This window comes from Heloderma suspectum, chromosome 6, assembly GCF_057233095.1.
Source record: "Heloderma suspectum isolate Gila_16-S chromosome 6, 16-S_ref, whole genome shotgun sequence".
In the NCBI taxonomy this organism is placed as follows: domain Eukaryota; kingdom Metazoa; phylum Chordata; class Lepidosauria; order Squamata; family Helodermatidae; genus Heloderma; species Heloderma suspectum.
This window is the reverse complement of record NC_139463.1, coordinates 73,381,966-73,402,590: the sequence shown is the minus strand read 5'-3', so window position 1 is coordinate 73,402,590 and position 20,625 is coordinate 73,381,966. Positions and strand designations below refer to the sequence as shown.

Here is a 20,625-nt window from a genome sequence, read left to right as displayed (position 1 = left end):
TGAACTGTGACACTTGTTTCTGCATAAAAATCCAGCTGATCGGGCTGCCAGCCTCTCTCAAGCAGAATCTGGACCTTGGTTCCTGCTTTATTTTCACTCCTCTTATTGATGTGAGTGGTACAGGAGTTAAGACTATTAACATGTACTAGTTAAACTGAAATAATTCATGGTATCAATGTGACCAACAGGATTATCCATTCTGTTACAAGAAAAGCTGAATGATGTAACGTGTATATACTACACATGTTTGCAGCATTTCTGTCATTTGCATGGTTTCTTCTGCATTTCCTTTTCTTTCTTTTATTTTGCATAATTTATTTGGGTCTTGTTCTCAACATCATTTACTGTCAGAACAGGGACTTGAAGTCAGATTCTTTGGGGATCGATTTTTGTTGTTGTTTATTCGGTCAGTCGCTTCCGACTCTTCATGACTTCATGGACCAGCCCACGCCAGAGCTTTCTGTCGGCTGGCGCCACGCCCAGCACCTTCAAGGTCGAGTCCGTCACCTCCAGAATATCATCCATCCATCTTCTTGCCCTTGGTCGGCCCCTCTTCCTTTTGCCTTCCACTTTCCCTAGCATCAGCATCTTCTCCGGGGTGTCCTGTCTTCTCATGATGTGGCCAAAGGACTTCAGTTTTGCCTTTAATATCCTTCCCTCAAGTGAGCAGTCTGGCTTTATTTCCTGGAGTATGGACTGGTTTGATCTTCTTGCAGTCCAAGGCACTCTCAGAATTTTCCTCCAGCACCACAGTTCAAAAGCATCTATCTTCCTTCGCTCAGCCTTCCTTATGGTCCAGCTCTCGGAGCCATAGGTTACTACACCATTGCTTTAACTATGCAGACCTCTGTTGTCAGTGTGAAGTCTCTCTTAACTCTTTTATCTCACCTTGTCCCATGAGACATCTCAATTTGATTTTGGGAGGATACCTTGGAACCAAGTGTCCTGGACTTTTATTTTTTTAAAATAAAAGGTGGACAGCTCGAGGAAAAACCCAGTGTGTGGCTGCTGTAAAAAAGGCAAACTCCATGTTAGGCATAATTAGAAAAGGAATTGAGAATAAAACTGCCAATATCATACTGCTTTTATATAAACCTATGGTGCAACCACACTTAGAATAATGTGTGCACTTCTGGTCACTGTACCTAAAAAAGGATATTGTAGAGCTGGGAAAAATGCAGAAAAAGGGCAAGTAAAATGATCAAGGGGCTGGAGCAACTCCCCTATGAGGGAAGGTAACAACCGCTGGGATTGTTTAGCTTGGAAAAAAGGAGGGTAAGAGAAGACGTGATAGAGGTGTTCAGAACTATGCAAGGTGTGGAGAACGTGGATAGGGAAATATTTTTCTCCGTCTCTTCTAATGGGGTCACCCTATGAAGCTGATTGGTGGGAGGTTCAGGACAGATGAAAGGAAGGACTTCTTCACACAGCGCAGAGTTAAACTATGGAATTTGCTACCACAGGACGTAGTGATGGCCACCAATTGGGATAACTTTAATAAGGGGTTAGACAAATTCCTGGAGGAGGCTATCAATGGCTACTAGTCTGGATGGCTATATGCTACTACCAGTATCAGAGGCAGTAAGCCTATGTGTACCAGTTGCTGGGGAACATGGGTGGGAGGGTACTGATGCACTCGTGACCTGCTTATGGGTTCCCAGTCCATACCTGGTTGGCCACTGTGTGAACAGAATGCTGGACTATATGGACCCTTGGTCTGATCCAGCATGGCTCTTCTTATGTTCTTATAGTTCTGTGAAGCTTTTGGTACAACTTTCCTCTTCATCCCCTATGGCCGCCTTCCCCAACCTGGTTCCTTCCAGATGTTTTAGACTACAATGCCAGCGTTCCTGACTATTGGCTGTGCTAGCTGGGGATGATGGGAGTTGAAGTCCAAAACATCCGGAGGGAACCAGGTTGGGGAAGGCTGCCCTGTTAAAACTTCCATCCTCTGCCCCTGCCTGTAGTCTATTGTCTCCACGGTGTCAAATGTTAGATGGAAGCTCCTCAAAGACGGCCTTGGTGATATTATAATAAGTAACAGAAGGTTGTGTAATTGGTGCAAATTCAGCTGGTGCAGTCTTCCCGGCGTAGAGGTGCAATGTTGCAGAGTGTGTGTGTGTGTGTGTGTGTTGGGGGGAGGAGCTTCACCTGCTGAATTTCTGCCTGCCCTGCAGCTGTAAATAACGTAGAAGCTCTGCGAGGGGTGTAAAATAAAATATGAGGCGGCAACCTCAAACTTTGTGGGAAAGGGTGGCGTGTTGGATGCCGAGCTACACGGTGTTCAGCCCGAAATACAGGGAAGGTAGGAACCATTCACGCTGTGAGATCAGCTCCCGTTCGGAAAGCTTTCGAGAACGGGCCCCGATGGGAGCGACGCTCTGTCGGACCGAGAGCGGGCCTGCTGCCGGTAGCGGGGCACGCCAGGAGTTCCGCCCTACGACAAGATGGCGGCGGGCAGCGGGGGTTCCGGGCGGCGCGGGGCGCTGCGGCTGCTGATGCGGGTCGGCTCGGTGCTGCTCACGCGCTTCCCCTTCTGGCACTGCCTCAGCGGGCTGCTCCTCAACGCCGAGCGCGCCGAGGCCCGCCGGTGAGTGGGGGCTCCTCGAAAGCCAGCGCGCTTGCGGGGGATGGAGGGCGCCTCTGAGCGTGTGCAGAGGGATGCTTCGGCCTTCAGCGCCCGTACATTGGTGACTGGAGGAAGGAGCGCAAGTCGGGGGAAGGGGATGCCTTCCAGGAGGCCGTAAGCCCCATGACCTCTCATGGGGTGGGAGGAGAGAGAGCGGGGGGGGGGGCGTCCTTGGGGGTTGCAACATTGAGGGGTGGGGTAGTGCTTGGAGTGGTGGTGGTCTGCATGGGAAGAGAGAGAGAGAGCGTGTGTGTTATGGATCGAGGGGTCCCCAACTGCGTGGGGGCATAGCAGTGTGGCGTGCAATGACAGAAGAGTTTGGGTGCTTTTGAGGGTGAGGGATGGCAGGGCTGGGTATTAAGGAGGCTGCAAAAACATGAGGGAAGATGTCGTGGCTGGTTACAGAGGATATTGAAGCGGGATGTGGGGATACCTCGTGAGGAGCTGTGTCGGGCTGGGAGAGTGATGGGGTCTTAGAGTGGATAGGTAGGGGAGGGCCAGTTGTGAGACTAGGGCAGCGGTGGGGAATGAACGTGTAGCCCTCCAGACGTTGTTTGACTGCCAGCTCCATCAGTCCTGGCCAACATAGCCAGTGGCGCAGGATGATGGGAGTTCCAGTCCAGCAACATCTGGAGGGTCACACCTTCCCCTTCCCTGGTCTAGGGTGTCAGAAGGACCTCGCATGAACTTGCATGAGTTAAGATCTTCGGGGTTTAGGCTGGTGACTACTGGAGAACCTTTTCTGTAGTGGCTCCCAAATTGTGGAACATTTTCCCTAGGCATATTTGTTTGATATTGACTTTATGATCTTTTAGCTGCCAGGCAAAATCCATCCTGTTCTCCCAGGCTTGTAATGCTATATGGTGGCTTTTATGATAAATACGCCCCCTCCCTTTGAGGGATTGACTGCCGTTTTATGGAATTTTAGTAACTGGCACATTATTGCTTTTTAAACTGCTGCTTAGTTTGTTGTTGTCTTTACTGTGTGTGTCTGTTTGGTTTTATTATAATTATAATTTTGATTTTGTTTGTTTGTTAGCTAGCGGTCATGGGATATCCAAAAGGGAAAACAGCACGGCATTCCTTCCATTTTCCAAAGACTTCCACTCTAGGTTGCCTGGAAATGGTTCTTATTTGCCAAAGGCAACCACACTGCTGCTTGTTTACAAGCTTGCATGACAGATACCTGAACAAATAGTTTTCCAAGCGTATTGGCAAGTTTGTGCATTTTTTGTCATGCCTACTGTGTATCACTGAATTTAACTGGGGTGTTAGGGAGAGAGATGATTGTATAACTCTGAGAAAAGAAAGCAAAGCGGATGAAGTATCCTATGTAGCAGTGTTTGAAGTAGAGGTCCAGAGGACCCGGGCATTACTGATGACATCTCTTCTTAAAATCTCTCTGAGTTCAGAGCTTCAAGATGGCATTTTGTGGCAGTGAATTCCACAGTCTCTGCAGCTTGGTGTTGAATTTCCAGTGGTTTTAAAATGTTGCGTTTAGGACTCAGAGCTGTGTAGCTTTTCAGCTGTTAAGAAAAAGTTACCTTCAAATGGATTGGTAACCAGGTGGGATAATATTTCTTGGGACTAAAAGACATAGTGGCCTATTTCTCTCTCCCTCCCCCCCTCCCTCCCCCCCTCCCCTTGTGCTGTATTTTTTTCTTGAAGTGCCCTTGTGGATTGATTTTCTGCATTTATTTCCTTGCCCAGAAAACCTGACATCCCTGTCCCATTTCTCTACTTCGACATGGGTGCGGCAGTGCTGTGCGCCAGTTTCATGTCCTTTGGGGTGAAGCGCCGGTGGTTTGCCCTGGGGGCTGCCCTACAGTTGGCGATCAGCACATACGCAGCATACATTGGAGGCTATGCGCACTACGGAGACTGGTTGAAGGTGAGAACAGCCTTGGCTCGTGGGTTCTCAAAGGCTGGTATATGAGAGAGGGAAGGAACCATGGCTATGCGGGGAAGCACTTGCTTCTCATGCAGAAGGTCCCAGGTTCAATCCCCAGGGTGATGGGAAAGGCCTCTGCCTGAGAACCTGGAGAGCTGCTGCCAGTCAGAGTAGACAACACTGGGGTAGGTGGACAAATAGTCTGACCCTGATGCAAAGCAGCTTTCCATGTTCCTAGACCCCATGCCTGACCTTCCTCTGGACTTTCTTGATTTCGCCAGAATTCAGTGTTTCAGTTTCTGTATTTTCAATGCCAGAAATCAATTTAACAGCTTTCTAAATTTTATTCCCCTAAAACCTTTGTCCTTCTCATGTCAAAGCACATTTAGGTCCTGCATAACCTTTGCTCCCACCCTTTTCCTGTGATTTCCCCCCACCTCTGGGGCTTTTCCAAATGAGGCATTCATCGTGTGCTCATCATTCCCTACTCACAGTTGTTTACGGGACCTTTAGATGACATCGTGACCCTCCAGTTTTGCTTCTGGGTCTAACCAGCACTTTCAGCCAGTTTTTTTTAGAGCAGGGAGAATGCGGCATTTAAGTGTGAAAGCAAAAGAAAGCACCATTTCCTGGAGTATTTGCACTGTTCTGCAATACCACAGTGCCACCTAGAGGTTATGTAGTGGAAAAGAAGGAAAGGAAATGTTCTTTGTGTAGTGCTCGGATCTCAGTTCTGCGACGAAACCAAAAGTAAATGCAGCAGATTAACAGCCTTGTGTAGAAATGCTCTAATCTGAGAAGCAAAGGTCCTCTCTTTTATCCTTGACTGTAAAAACAGCCTTGCTGAATCAGATCAAAAGTCCATTTCTAGCTGGATCCCTCTGATATAATTGCCATTAGGATGTGATAAAGGGAGTTCATCCCTGTTGTTTGTCTCTCCCTGCCCCCCACCCCCGAGTGAGCAGAGTGATATGGAAGTTTCATTTCCACTTTATCGTGGTAGAGAACAAATTTTAACAGATCTACCCTGTATGAATGCATAATCATTTATACCAGGGGTGGGGAACATTTGGCACTTCGGGGGTTGTTGGACTCCAATTCCCATCAGCCTCCGCATCATGGACAGTGATCAGGGATGGTGGGAGTCCAACAACCTCTGGAGGACCACAGTTTCCCCGCCTGTGATTTATTCAGTATTGAAACTAGTACGGCATCCTGTGGCAGTGAATTGCACAAGTTATTTATGGTTGTTGTTTTTGCCTGACCTGAACCAAATCCTAGAAATTCCTTTTAATCCCCAAATTCTAGGGTGTTGAGCAAGAATGAGTCCCCCACCCCACATCCCAGTCTCCTTGGCCGTCTCCCTCTCAAAGCTTAGCTTTAAAAACCTGCATAACTGTATAAGCCTTTCTTCGCAAAAAGATGCTCCATCCCGCAGCTCACTTTAGGAGACTTATGGTTTGATCCTATGGACCACCCTTCCCCAACCTGCCCTCCAGATGTCTTGGGCTACAACCCCGCCCCCATCCCCAGCCGTGTTGGCTTAGGATGTTGAGAGTTGTCTTTTCATGAATCTGGAAGGCACCGGGTTTGGGGGAGATGCTATGGACCATGGCATGGGCTTTTGTTTGTGCCACAGTAGCTAAAAGATCCAGTTTCTGGCATGCAGGGAAAATGTTCAACAGAACTTTGCAATAAAATGCTAGAGGACGAGAAGGGTGGCATAGAGCATGGGGATGTGTTGGTATTTTGTGACTTCAGCAGTTGGAAATTAGATTCATCAGTGGTCTGATCTGGGGAGAAGCTGCTTTTATCTTCAACCTTTCTGATGCCAGGAATGGATGCTTGTAGACAAAAAGCCCTGGGAGTGCTATCTTTTCTGGGCAGAAAAGGAGATACTTTAGGAAGGGCTCCTTTTAGCCTTCAGAAGGACATAGGTGAGAGTGACAGACGGATGGAAGGTTTATGTGTGAGTGTGATCTGGCTCACAGGCTAACAACTGCCTCCTGGGATAAGAATGTGTCTGCACTGAACTTTCCTCCTCTGGTCAGATTCCCTGAGGATCTTACAGAGGTGAGCAATAGGAGATGCTTTTGTCTGTGGACACCATGCCTAGGGGTGAGGAAAGGTTATCTTCTAAAGTGTTTGTAACTGTAGAGTTAAAATGTTTGATGCTGGCATTGCTCTTTCCAGTAGGGCTGGGCAGCCTGTGGCCGTCCAGATGTCATTGGACTACAGCTTCCATCTTCCCTAGCCAGCATGGCCAGTGCTGAGGGTTGATGGGAGTTGTAGTCCAGCGACATCTGGAAGGCCTCAGGCTCTCCATCCTTGCTTTACAGGGTTTCTCCCTGCTCTGTGCATCTTTGGATCAGGGATGGCTGTGATTATAGGTCTAAATAAGTGAATGAATTGGGCAATTCCAGTTTTAGTTTTCATCCCTAGTTCTCCTTTTCCCCCCCTGCTCCCTTCAGACATCGATGAGGTTCAAGTGAACAAATCTTGGCCTAATAAGCTGAAATATGCAGAAACCATGCATTCACCTGCTTCATCCTCACACCAGCCCTTTGCTCTTCCATGTACCAAGATTAACACAGGAAGTCTTCCATTATCCATAGCTTCCTGTTATGGCTGAACTGTGTAACTATAGTTTAGTGGTTCAGACATAATGGGAAACTATGGTTAATGGGAGAATTCCTGGGTTAATCTCACTGCTGAGGAGGGAAGGGGAGGCATATGCGTGGAGTTTAACAAGACTGGTGCATATCTCCGCTTATTACACCGGGATCTGAAAATACCATTGACAGGGGACTACAGAATCTCTCCCTTCATGGTAATGTAAGTTTGGCTACTTGGGAATCTGGCTGTGCAAGATGCTGCGCTGGAAGCCAAATGTTTATGGTGCCAATGAGGCAGTAAACCAGCATTCCTGGTTATTGTTGTAGTTCACATGTTTTGTTTAGTTTTCATCAACTTGTGTGTCTGTCTTGTGGCACACACATAGGTTAGGATGTATTCGCGAACGATAGCCATCATCGGTGGCTTCTTGGTCTTGGCAAGCGGCGCTGGGGAGATCTACCGCCAGAAACCACGGAACCGGTCGCTGCAGTCCACTGGGCAGGTTTTCATTGGCATCTACCTCATTTGTGTGGTATGTATCAATGGCTACTAGTCTTGATGGCGATGTGCTCCCTCCAGTACCAGAGGCAGTGAGCCTGTGTATGCCAGTTGCTGGGGAGCATGGGTGGGAGGGTGCTGTTGCACTCATGCCCTGCTTGTGGATTCCTGGTCGACAACTGGTTGGCCACTGTGTGAACAGAATGCTGGACTAGATGGACCCTTGGTCTGATCCAGCAGGGCTCTTCTTGTGTTCTTATGTACACTGAAGAATCCCAGATGGTCCTTTTCTGGCTGGAGCATGCTGGCAGTGGTAGTCCAACACATCTGGAGTGCAACCGCAGATGGCTGAAAGAGAAAGAACTGATGCAAATCGTGGAAGGAGACAGCTTTTGCTCACTTGGATTTCATTACATATGACCAAAGATCCACATGGAATAAAAATAAAGGGGAGAAGCCCACGTGGGTTTTGTGCAGAGTCCCCATAACCAGCCACAATACTAGCTGTTTGGACGGAGGTGGGAAGAAACAAGGGAGGTGGAAATTATGTAGCAGCTGTAAAATGAGCACCCAGCTTGCTGGGGGAAAGGTAGTCACGACTGCGGAAGCCACTGGCAAACCGCCCCACTATAGTCTGCCATGAAAACGCCAGTGCAAGCAGCATCCCTCTAGGGGTCAGCAATGACTCGGTGCTTGCACAGGGGGAACACTTCCTTTCCTTTCCTTCCTGTGTAAGCAGAAGGTCCAGCATTTTTCACCTTTACATTTGTCTCCCTTCCTTTCCAGGCCTACTCCCTCCAGCACAGCAAGGAAGACCGCCTGGCCCACCTCAGTGGCATCCCAGGCGGGGAACTTGCCTTGCAGCTCCTCTTCGTCCTCTACGGTGTCCTCGCCCTCTCCTTCTTGTCTGGCTATTACATCACTACAGCTGCTCAAATCCTGTCGGTCATTCTCCCCCTGGTCGTTCTCTTCATCGATGGCAACTTGGGATACTGGCACGATTCCCGCCGAGTTGAATTCTGGAACCAAATGAAGCTGATAGGACAGAATGTTGGGATCTTTGGGGCCTCCATAATTTTGGCCACTGATGGCTGAGATGAGACCTGCAAGACTTTGGAGCGTGATGCCTGAGTTGGGGGCAGGGGAGAGGGGGATTGCAGAGAAGGGATTCGGGATTATTATTATTTTTTTAAAGCCGCTTATTTATTTTTGGTTTTACAGCATCTTAAAAATTCTTTGTTCCTTCCCATTGGCAGCTAAATGAACTAGTGGGTTTCTTCAAAATCCAGACTCACTCCTATATTCTTTATCATGGACAGTCCAGCAGCCCTCCTGTGCCGTAGCTGAGAACACAAGAGGTAAAGGCACTTGTCTTCATGATGAAGGCTTTGGGGGGGTTTCTCCAGCCACAGGGATGGGTTGGATGTTTGCTTCCAGTCTGTTCAGTGGTTTAAAGATGACTTGACAAAGGTAACTGGGTGTGTTACCACATTAAAAGCTGCTGGGGCTGAACCCCACCCCTGGCTTGGGTAGCCAAAGATACGGAGGTTTTAACTCTTGTATGTTTTATATTCAGGAGTATCTAGATGGGCAGAGATCATGCAGACCTTTATATCGAGCAGGCCTGGGCCTTTGAAAATTCTCCAAGAAGTTGACATGAGTCACAGAACCTTTATTTGCATGGGCTGGCTGCCTCTTGACCAATGGTTTTGCGAAGCTATGTAATGCTCTTCCAAGCAGGTGTGAAGTGAAGCTGTGATCAGCTGGGTAAAACGTTGTTCTCTCTGGAGTGGGCGTGGAAGCTTAGGGAAACGGGTTCCTGACGCAGCTGACAGGGCTCTGCAACTATAGACCTCTGCGACACCAAAGCGACAAAACAGGCTGTAAAGGATTTTTTCTATTTGCCAGACCATGCTTGGATCATTTTTACTTATAATCTCTGCACCCAAATTATGGTAAAAGGCTTGGTATTGAGAACTAATTGCTGAAAGCATAGCGTTCCCTCCCCAAATTCCTATATTTCTTTTTCTCCTGAAAAGAACTAAGGGAAAATGGGGGAAGGGTTTTCCAGTATATTCAAACTTCTTGTCTTTGGAGGTGGGCCGCCATGCAGCAAAAGCACCACATGGGTGGATTGCTCTGTTAGGAGTACAAGGGGTGCTGTGGGTGGGATGGGACATCAGGCTGCCATTACGCACACGTTCCACCACCTTGCCTCCCCGGGCACCTACTCTGGTTCCCTATCTTGCTGCCCATGCACAAGCTAACTGCAGTGTGTCTGAGTGCACGCAGGCGTGCACACAGCCTTCTCCCGCTTCTGTAGTTATGATCTGATTGCATTTCCAGGCAGAATGCGCTAGGAGTGCTGCCTTTTCTGGGCACCTGTGAGAAAATCCTTGTCTGAGTTGAATGTTGAGTTGGATTTCCATGTACCCACTGAGGTGTGGGGCTGCAGAGTGTGTGTTCAGCCGAGGCAGATGCTGGCCAAAACATGGCATATCTCTCGGGAGTCGCTCTTGAAAACGCCAGCCCCGTGGTCAGCGTGCGCAATGGATTTTTCATGTGTATTCCACTCCAGCGGGGGCACATGGGAACTGAACCGGCCCTTAGGAGGTGCCGATGTTCTGGAATCGGAGGCTGTTGAAACACAGTGCCCTGCACTCCCTCTTTCTCTTGCCAGCAAGTATTTCTGCTTTGCTGCACCTTTCCTGAACCATTTTGTGTGTTGGAAGGATTTAAAAGGGAATAAACACTTTTCAGTCTCTCTCACTTTGTATTCTTGTGGAGGTTTTTTGGTGCTTGTCACTTTGTTCCATTCCAAACATTGTTTTGTACTTTGATAAAAACCAACAGGCCAAGAATTAGTGAGGCTGCATGGACCGGCGAGTTTGAGGTTGCTGCAATGCTCCTGTGGGCGTTTCTGCAGCAATCGTATTTTGGATGCTGTCAATGGAATGGGAAAGACAAGCTGGGATCTTGCATTGCCCGATTCTGCCCCATGTGTATTCGGAGATACTCTATTACAGCCCCCCCCCCCCCGCCTGGTACCCTCCATATGCGTTGCCCTGCAGCCTCCATCATTCTGAGCCAGCATGCTGGTTGAGGATGATGGGAATTGCAGTCCAACACATCTGCAGGGCACCAGACTGGGGAAGACTGCTTTGTTACTGTAGAGTGGGGGTGGAGAACCTCTCTCAGCCCAAGAGCCACCCAGCATTTCAGAGTAGTTCTCCAGGGCCCCATGGGCAGGGGCAAAGTCATGAGGCCAAAGTGCTAGCATATTGTAGCTTTAAGCACTCACTGCCAGGAACACAGCCTTAGGAGAGGCATGTCAACCTTTTAGAATGGAGGAAAAACTGCACAAAAGCCTGGAAAACAGCAAGAGATGGGTAGCTGCTGGGAAAGTGGGTGGGGCCAGGGGAAGGGGTGTGGCCATCTGGGAAGCTCTGGAGGCTGGATTGGGACCACACTAGGGGTTGATTTGGCCCCCAGGGCCAAGGTTCCTCAACCCTGCTGTAGACTGCTTATTACTGGGCACTGGGTGTGGTCTATATTCAGAGATTCCTATAGCACAGTGTCAGGTCTGGGACGTGGGCAGCAGGCGGCCTTGACCGGGACCAGGAGTGATGGCGATGGGCGGAGAGCTGGGGTTCCTTGGGCAAGGGTCAGACGCAAACAGGGCATGGCAGGGCCAGAGGCAAAAGCAGGGGCCGAACAGGCGGGTCAGTTACCAGCAGCTTGCAGCAGGGCCAGAGGCAAAGGTGTTGTCAGGAACAGGCAGAGGTTGAGAACTGGCAAGGCATAGCAAAGGTCAGGAACGAGTGGCTGAAATACAGTGCTGCCACCGTGCCGACCTGTGTTGCTATGGCAAAGCTTGGAAGGAAGAGGAAGCTCATTGTAGGGCTTCCTGAGGCGCAAGCTGGTCTGCATTAGAAGACCTGCAAGCACCTGCAGGGCCTAATCCTGCAAATCCTGCAGTGTGGACCAGGCTGCCTTCTATATCTGGCCACTAGATGGAGGTGAAGAGCTTCCCAGGCTGAGCAGAGCCTGACACATGGAGCCTATTCTGTTTACCAGGGACCTGTGAACTTGAAATAGTGAACTTCAGCATGTGCGGAGTTGCTTTCCATTTTGCAAAATTCTTACGCGTCTGGATCAATATTTATTATTAACCGTTATTCATATCCTGCCGTCAGTATATATGGCACCCTGAAGAGTAACATAGGCACCAAAGGTCCCTGATCCCAGGTTGCTTAAAATCTAAATGTCACATATTCCTGCGCGAAAAGCAATGGTACTGAAAAGCGATTGTTGGGTTCAGTACTAGAAACAAGGGCCTGAGACCAGGGGTGGACGGATTTTAGGCTTGCAGGGTCTACTGTATTATTTTTGCTAGAAGGCGGAGATCAACTGACCAGAGTTAGGTTCAAAATGGTAGCTTAGGTAGGTAGACATATGACAGGGTGCCTCTGAGCATATGCCCAGCCCAGGACAAAGAGCCATTCTTTGTTAACCCCATGTTTCTTCATTTCAAAAGCCAAATTTGTGGGGGTGGGGGTGGGGGTGGGGGTGGGGTCTCTTAGAGAGCAATCCTATAGCCACTAGTCAGTGCCTAGATGGCCATAGGATACCCGGTTTTCCGGGAACCAACCTCGAAGCCCATGTGCCGAGGTTCCAGTTCCCAGAAAACCGACCTTCCCCTCTTCCACACTGCCTCGCAAGCAGTGCAGAACAGCTCCATGCTCGCAAAGGAGCATGGAGCGGCCAAAACAGAGCACTCTGGGGGGCGTTTTGGGGCGGGGAGGGCGGAAATGCTGGTATGACGCATCCAATGTGTTGTCCAGCAGCCTCCTCCCCAGCTCCGAAATTGGCTGTCTAGCCAGAAATGCAGGGCAGGAGAAGCGTGGAGGGAACAATCCCCTCTGTGCTTCTCCTGCCCTGCATTGGATAGGTGGTTGCCTTCAGGTTCCACCTATCTGCGTAGGATTGCACCCTTAGTTGTTGTTGTTAGACAATTGGGAGTGAGAAAGCCTTGCTGATCTACTGTAAATCAACCAGGTAGATCCTAATCTACTAGTAGATCCTAATCTACTTTCTGCCCACCCCTGCTTTAAATGTTCTTATGATGAATGTATCCCACTGCTGGTTCCAGCTCATCTCTTGCATAGCTCATGTGTTGGTGGCCTTCAGGCGTATTGATGTTTTTAAAAAATGCTGGTTGTAATTAGCAACTGCACACTTTGGTGATGCTCTTAATCAGAACTTGGGGACCAAGTATCTGTTGGCAGTCATGTGTTACCTTCCATATGCCCCCCCCCCCCCGGTGTCTGGGCCTAGTAGTTCCACCTTTTCTCAGCATATACACAAAGGCATAATGAGCTTTGCATGAGATCAGCTGCAAGTCTTTTAAGGCTTGAATTTACAAGTAGAGCGAGAAGAGGCAGAGGCATGATGAAAATGTGCCACGTGATGTTGTCGTTAAGGAATGTGCAAAAATGGTCATGCTTGGCTTGCTTTGATTGGCTCTTCATTTTCCAGTGTGGCTTAGGACATGTAAAGAAGAACAACCTAATGGTGCATCTTTAGGGGTTTCAACTAAAAAAAATCAATAGAGCACTTCTGCCTGCTTTCTGCTGCTGAGGCTGTACCTTGGAATGCAAAGTAATGGCAGAGAATGGACACTCGATGCCCCGCTCACTTCATTGATGGTTGGTTTTAGGGTGATGTTCTTCCTAGTCCTCATCATTTCTAAAACATTTTTGATTTTATAAACATTCCTCAAGTGGCAGGATGGAGAAGTTATAAATATTTTAAATAAAATAAAGAGGTAGCAGGAGCCACGTTGTCCTGTAACTCAGATTCTCTGACTTGGGGTTGGATCCAGATTTACACTGGATCAACCATGCTGATTGGAATACAGTACCCCATCCCCTTCTTCCCAAGGCAGCCCTCTGAACATGCTACACAGAGAGTCAGGAGATCCTGATGGACAGGGTGAGCTACGGTCCAGGAGGGGGGAATCCCCCCAAATCGGGTGGAGGGACTTCCCGCAAGTGGAGCCCTTCCTCTCCCAGGAGGTAGCTTCTGGATCCAACCGTCAGAATTTTCTTTCCTAGCCTTGTGGTGGTTATCCAGTATTGAGAGAGGCCTTTCTGCTCCTGGTCAGAAGCAGTGGAATTACGGCTTTGCAGGACTGAGCAAATGCAACCTTTATTTTAACTATTTATTCATTTATTACATTTCTATACTGCCCAATAGCCAAAGCTCCTTGGGCGGTTCACAACCATTAAAACCACAAGATACTAGGGATGTTAGAGAATTCCACCACGGATCCCAGGGAGGTCAAATTCCAGTGAATTCAGCCCCCTGGAATCCGTGGCGGAACGGAGCAACCTGCCCCACCACCCCGTGAAAGCCCTGTGAAATGGAACCTAGCTGGTGGCGGCTCCGGCAGCGGCGGCAGCTCCAGCCACTGCCAGGCTGTGGCCGCAAATGGCGGCCGCTATGCCAGACGCCATTTGCGTCCCTGGCAAGCCGTGATAGGCTACATAAGTATCTACGTAGCCTATCATGGCTCAGGGCAGGGACGCAAATGGCGTAGCCGCCATTTGCACCCCTGTCTTTTGCCGTGATAGGCTACGTAAATATATACATAGCCTATCACAGCAATAGGAAGGAACGCAAATGGCGGCTGCCGTAGCCGCTGCCATTTGCGTCCGTGTCTTTAGCTGTGATAGGCTACATATATATTTATGTAGCCTATCACGGCTAAAGACACGGACGCAAATGGCGGCGGCTACGGCAGCTGCCATTTGCGTCCCTGCACAGCCCAGCGGCCGGATGTCCGGTTGCGGGCAGCCCCAGCCAGCGGCTCCACAGAATCGCCGCGGGGAGGATTCCGGGGGGAGGGACGGAGCGCCTCCCCCCCACCGCAGATTGCCCGGTGCGGAGCCAGGTAAGAGTTTCGTACATCCCTACAAGATACATCTTAAAATACAATATAAAATGTAAAAGCTTAAAGCTACAGTATAAAAGTACAAACCAAAATAAAACCTAGCGATGGAAAATACAGTAACATTTAAAACAGCAGAGCTAAAAGACTAAAACGTCTGGGGAAATAAAAAGGTCATCACCTGGCACTGGAAAGAGCCGCTCTGGAAAGCTCATTCCACAACCAGGGTGCCAGAGCAGAAAAGGCCCTCTTCCTGGTAGCTACCCGTCTCACTTCCTTTGGCAGGGGCTCCCGGAGAAGGACCCTGAAGATGATCTTAGGGTCGGGGCAGCTACATATGGGAGGAGATGATCCTTCAGATAACCTGGCCCCAAGCCGTTTAGGGCTTTGAATGTTAAAACCAGCACTTTGAATCTGGTCCGGACATGGGCTGGCGGCCAGTTCAGGTGGAAAAGTACTGGAGTAATATGAGCTCGTTGGCCAGTCCCTGTTGACAGTCTTGCTACTCAAATTTGGACCAGCTGAAGTTTCTGGACCATTTTCGGAGGCAGCCTTTAAAAATTTCTGCTAAGGAGACTTTTAATTTGTTACAATGTAAACCCATATTCCATTATAAGCAATATAAGATTAGCCCTCCCTTAAAACACTATTAAGCACACTGGTATATTTGCAGTCTTATTGGGGAAAGAATTGTATTCCCCCCTATTTTTCTGGTGCATGGTTCTGGATGAAGTGGTGGACTGCAGTTAGGGCTGTATAAGAAATTTGTTTCAGTTTGGTTTTGATCAGGATTTTACCCAGTTCGCACCTTCCAGACCAAAGATGGACTTGGACGCAACCTACCGTCGAAGTCTCTATATTTCCAAGCTTGATTCGTAGACCAAAAAAAAAGGAGTTCGACAATATGCGTACATTTCAAAAATGTGCATGGAAGAATGTATACTTTTGAAAAATGTGCGCAAATGCACTTTAATCAATGGGAGAAAATTGCCCACATTTCAAAACTGTGCACAATTGATGTGTACATTTGGGAAAATACTCACAAAAATGCACATGGATTTTCAGGCAAAAGGAAAACAAAGCTCACAATTTCATACGGACTTAAGTTGGAATGAGCGTCGAGATGGAATTTGGAGGACTTTGGCGAGCTTGAGTTTTGCTGATTTGCACATCCCTAACTGCAAACTATGTTGGTGATTTCTCAGTACATGAAATCAACAGGCAAGATATAATCCAGATAATGTCATAAAGGATGCTGAGCTTAATTTGACCCATGACCCAACCTTAGAGCCTACTCCAAATTTCAATTGAAATAGTGAACTTGAGCATCTACAGAGTGCTGCTCACTCACCACTAGGCATTGCTTCACATGTTGTGGAACTTCTACACTTCTGTACCAATATGTATGATTAACTTTTGTATCATGCCATCCGTGTATATGGCACCCTAAAGTGTTACATAGGCAACACGGTCAGTTCCCTGCTCCCAAGGAGTTTAAAATCTAAAGCAGACAGTGAGGAAATTGGGAGAGGAGGGGGAAGAGGACAAGCAAGGGTACTGAAAGAAGAATATGGCCCTAGAATCAAAGAATGATAGGACTGGAAGTGGTCTTAGAGGTCATCTATCCCACCCCCTGCTCAATCTAGTGCCTAAGGCATCCCTGACAGATAGCCTTCCAGCGTGGACTTAAATGCCTCCCATAAAGGGGAGCCCACCACCTCCCAAAGCAGTCTAGGACACCTCTCACCATTAGGAAGTTTCTCCTAATGTTTAGCCAAAATCTGCTCCCTTGCCATTTCTACCCTTTAGTTCCAGTCCAGCCCTCTGGAGCAACAGAGAACATGTCTGCTCCGTTTTGTGTGTGGGAGCCCTTCAGATAAAACAGGCAGCTACCCCGTCTCCCCTTCGTCTTCTCCATACTTGGCTCTTTCCATTGTTCCTCATAGGACCGGGTTTCCAGACCCCTCACCATCCTGGTTGCTCTCCTCTGGACATGCTCCAGTGCATCAATGTCCTTCTTTTAAAAAGTAGCACCCCAAAGTGGTCATACTACAGCAGCCTGCCCCAACCTGGTACCTTCCAGATGTTTTAGACTAGAACTCCCAGCATTCCTGACCATTGCCCATGCTGGCTGGGGCTGATCAGAGCTGAAGTCTAAAACATCTGGATAGCACCAGGTTGGGACAGGCTGACTGGTGGCAGCTCGCCAGGGTTTCAGGTAAGGCTCTTTCCCAACCCTCCCTGAGGATGCTGGGAATTGAACCTGGAACCTTCTGCATGCAAAGCAGATGCTCTACCACTGAGCTACAGCCTCCCCACATCAGCAAGGGGTTGCAAAAATGTTAGAATGGAGCTGGTGTATTTATTTTCTCTCCCACTGGAACCAATGGGAAAGGAGAGGTGGAGAGAAAAACCAGCAAGCAAGATGATGATAGTGCTGGTGATGATGATGTGAAATGGCGCTCCTTCCATCCTGGCCAGCATGAACCCTGCAGTGTTTTAGACAGGTTTCTCCACCATGAGCTCTCCAGCCTCCTCTGGCGTCCATATGTTTGCTTTATGCTTATGATGATGTTGATGATTTCCAAGCGCAATTTAAGAATATGGGGCTCCCCCCCCCCGCTCCATCTTTATTAGGTCTAGTTTGTATCCACATAATTCTTACAGGGAAACCAAATGAAAGCTGTGAAATGCAGATTTCTGCTCTTACAAACCAAAACAGTCTCAAGGCATAACATTGTCTTCTGGCACTTCGAGGTCTAACATTGATTCTGGCCTAGGCTTCATGACCTCCCCAGTTTTGCATTGCTCCAAATGAAATTTCTGCTAGATTTTCGGTGCTTTATAAAGATGGAATAACTTCAGAGTTTGATGCGAATCAGGAGGAGGGAATGGATGGGAAGTGGGGCGGGGGAGAGAGCGAGCAGCATTTTCATTTCTATCAGTGCCACAGAATAAATGGATGGTGCTACCAATGTGGAAACAATGACTAATCCAGGACAAAACCAAAGACAGTTTGTCCTCTCTGTCCAGAACAAAGCGGCCCTTCTTGGACGTGGGTCTTGAGGTAAGCATCCAACAATGGCTTTCGTGGCATTCTGGGTAGCCTGACCTTGGGCAGTCATTTATTTGTGACAAGTTCCTTTCACTGTTTTGTGTGGTGGCTTTTTTAAAAAAAATAATCATGGGGCTTTTTCCACACATCAATATATCCGTTGAAGAAAAGGCAGATCAAGGAACTGGTCTGAAGGGTTAAGAGAAAAAGAGAGCAGGGGGAGAGAGCGAAGACAATGAATAATAGAGTGCGTGAGCATCTCGGGGTTCGTTTCCATTTTAAGAAGATGAAAAGGATTTGGAGGAAAGCCACAAAAGTGAGGAGAGAGGGAAAGAACAAGGTCTAATTAGCTGAGATAAAAGTAGAAAAGTGTGATATGCAGTAACCATATAAAAATGGGGAACAATGCACTTTCCCTCATTCTACTACTTATGGGAGAGCTGCAACAAAATGTTACAGTGTGGAGTCCTATTCAGGGTGCCAGCCAGGCAGCCATACCCCTTTCTCAGATACTCCATTCCATTCCCCTTGTTCTCCATCACGGTTTTCTGTTTCTCCCCCACCCACCCCGCCCCCCACCTTGCAAGACACTCCACATAGTATGGCTATGAGCATGAACACTGAGCTTTGGGTCCCTCCCTCCAGCTTATTAAAGATGGGGGGGTTGTACTTATGCACACCTTGGGGTTCCCCTAAACCTACCAGAACATCCCCTATAAGGCCAATATGTCCAGGGTCTAAAATTGCCTAGCTGCACCACTGCCTTTCTTCCTAGGGGCCTCGTTCCAGCTCCTTGATCATCGGGCTGACTTTGGGAGCCCTCAGGATGAAGTTAAACAAAGAATCCATAGCTTGGCTTCTAGAATGCATGGAAGTCTTCTGGCTTGTTGACTGAATTTGGGCTGGCTGATATAGCATTACAAAGGCCATTCTTCCTTCCAAGGGACAGACAAAGGGTCCCAGAACAAAGGGTACCACTGAGGGCATCAGGTGGTGTTTTGATCTGTCCTGGGGCTGAGGACACTTCAGGATTGGACCATATTTTCCGCCAAGGCTCTAGATTGGCCAATTAAAGTTACCATCATGGGTCGTTTGAACCAGGTGGTGATCTGGTGTAAGGCATTTGCATTTAGCTAGAGTTCCATTGTTTGTGCTTACTCACAAGATGACAACTCCTATGCCCTATCTGGACGTTCAAAAGCTGGTTTACTTTATCATGGGAGTGGGGAGCAGGGCCACGCCACATGACATAGGGCTCCCCCCAAGCATCTCCCCCAATATAATGGAAGTGATGTAGGGTCCCTCACCCCCAGGCATCATCCCCTAACATCACACACATGATGTAGGATCCCACCCAGGCATCCACTTGTGTAGAAGGGAGGCTTACATGTGTACAGCTCTATGTGCACAGGCCTCCCTTCTAAAGACATGTGGGGGGGCGTGTCTCATCGGAGGGTGGGACTACATGGCAGGGCCCTGCTCATGGGATAAGGTAACCAGCTTTTGAATGCCCAAATAGGGCTCTAATAATTCATTTAAGGTAGTGGATGCACACGGGTCATAAACGCCCTGCTCATAAATGCCCTGCTCATAAATACCCTGCTCATGATAGTGGACACACACAGGCCATAAACGCCCTGCTCGTAAATGCCCTGCTCATGGGATAAGGTAGCCAGCTTTTGAATGCCCAAGGGCTCTAATAATTCAGTTAAGGTAGTGGACGCACACGGGTCATAAACGTCTATTACAATAAAGACAATAAAGGTGGGTAGCTATTAGCATACTACCAGCAGGATGCTTTTGCTAATGGTTTATTATTTATTTTATTTTATTTGTATCCCACCTTTCGATCAAAAATGGCACTCAAGGTGGCTTACAATCACTGATCTATACAACAATAAGCAAATGCATGAAAACACCATTAAAACACCATTAAAAGCATGACAACAACAACAACAACGACTAAAAACAGCATCCAACTCAACAGACCCACTTACACACCAAAGGCCCATTTGAATTATGCGATCGTTGGCGGAAGGACAGCGAGGCACAAACCTCGCCTCCCTCGGCAGGGAGCGCCACAGGCCCACAGCAGCCGCTCTGAGTCCTTTGCTCGTGCAATCTTTTCCAGAATTAAATACATATTAGACCAGGGCTGGGCAACCTCAGACTAAACCCAGTCCTCCTGGGGCCCCAATCCAGCCCTCTGGGGTTCCCCAGATGGCCACACCCTCTTTTCTTGGCCATGCCTCCTTTCCCGTGACCACTGATAGTTTGGTGGTTTTCCAGCTTTTACACTGTTTTTTTCCTCCATTCTAAAAGGCTGAAATGCCTCTCCTGACACTTAGGCCAGATCTACATGTTGTGTCATATCATTAAGATCCTATCATGGTAACGCTATATCGCTCTTGCGCATTTATACCTCGCAGGACACACAGTGACATCTTCTGCCGTATTTGGGACAACGTGGAATAAAAAGCAGGACATAATGCCATGACAGCGGCATATCGAATGTTTAATGTGCCCCAACAGTTACTGGTGCACCTCAATTCAGCTATAAATACTGCTACAGTGTAGATCGAACCTTAGTTACTGGGCAGCAAGAGCTTTAAGCTAAAGTATGCCGGTAGGCTGGGTGTTTTGGCCCCGCCCCTTTTGCCTTCAGCCCCGCCCACCACTGGAATGTGGTCCCCATGAGCTTCTCCAGAACTGAGTTTGGCCCATGGGCTGGAAGGGATTGACAAAGTGACAGGGTGATCCCAGCAAAAGACACGTGCAAAAGCCGTCAAGGGCTGAGCTTCTCGGCAACAGCCGGGTGATCCGTCTTGTACCTCTGCCCGCCAGATGTGCTGCAAACAGAGTATGCTTCTGTACAGCAAAGGAATGCCTGCAAAACAGATCTGCTCAGGTGACCAAGTAAGGCAAATAAAAAAGATGCTGGGCCAGCCCGAACGTTAGGTAGAGTGAGGCGGCTGGCCTGGGCA

The 20,625-nt window shown here is 48.4% G+C and overlaps 1 protein-coding gene across 4 annotated transcripts; it reads left to right on the top strand.

The window, feature by feature from the left end:
- Positions 1-2,439: 2,439 nt before the first annotated feature.
- On the top strand, positions 2,440-10,403 carry TMEM101 (transmembrane protein 101). 4 transcript variants are annotated; one of them, XR_014783850.1, is made up of 5 exons: positions 2,440-2,590; positions 4,340-4,520; positions 7,522-7,668; positions 8,421-8,992; positions 9,211-10,403. XR_014783850.1 is itself a non-coding variant. In XM_084804881.1 (4 exons), exons 1-4 carry the CDS (start codon positions 2,448-2,450, stop codon positions 8,727-8,729), a joined length of 780 nt encoding a protein of 259 aa, XP_084661007.1. In that variant the 5' UTR covers positions 2,440-2,447; the 3' UTR covers positions 8,730-10,403. The 4 variants fall into 4 exon arrangements, 3 of the variants coding, with proteins under 3 accessions (XP_084661007.1, XP_084661010.1, XP_084661009.1); XM_084804881.1 differs by having other exon boundaries at positions 8,421-10,403; XM_084804884.1 differs by lacking the exon at positions 9,211-10,403 and having other exon boundaries at positions 7,875-8,488.
- The last annotated feature ends 10,222 nt before the right edge of the window (positions 10,404-20,625 follow it).

Excerpts from the sequence above, each read along its gene's own strand:
- TMEM101 (XM_084804881.1), top strand. The coding sequence starts at position 2,448 with ATGGCGGCGGGCAGCGGGGGTTCCGGGCGGCGCGGGGCGCTGCGGCTG. Across the intron at positions 2,591-4,339 it reads GAGCGCGCCGAGGCCCGCCG|AAAACCTGACATCCCTGTCC; the intron begins GTGAGTGGGGGC and ends TTCCTTGCCCAG. Across the intron at positions 4,521-7,521 it reads ACTACGGAGACTGGTTGAAG|GTTAGGATGTATTCGCGAAC; the intron begins GTGAGAACAGCC and ends GCACACACATAG.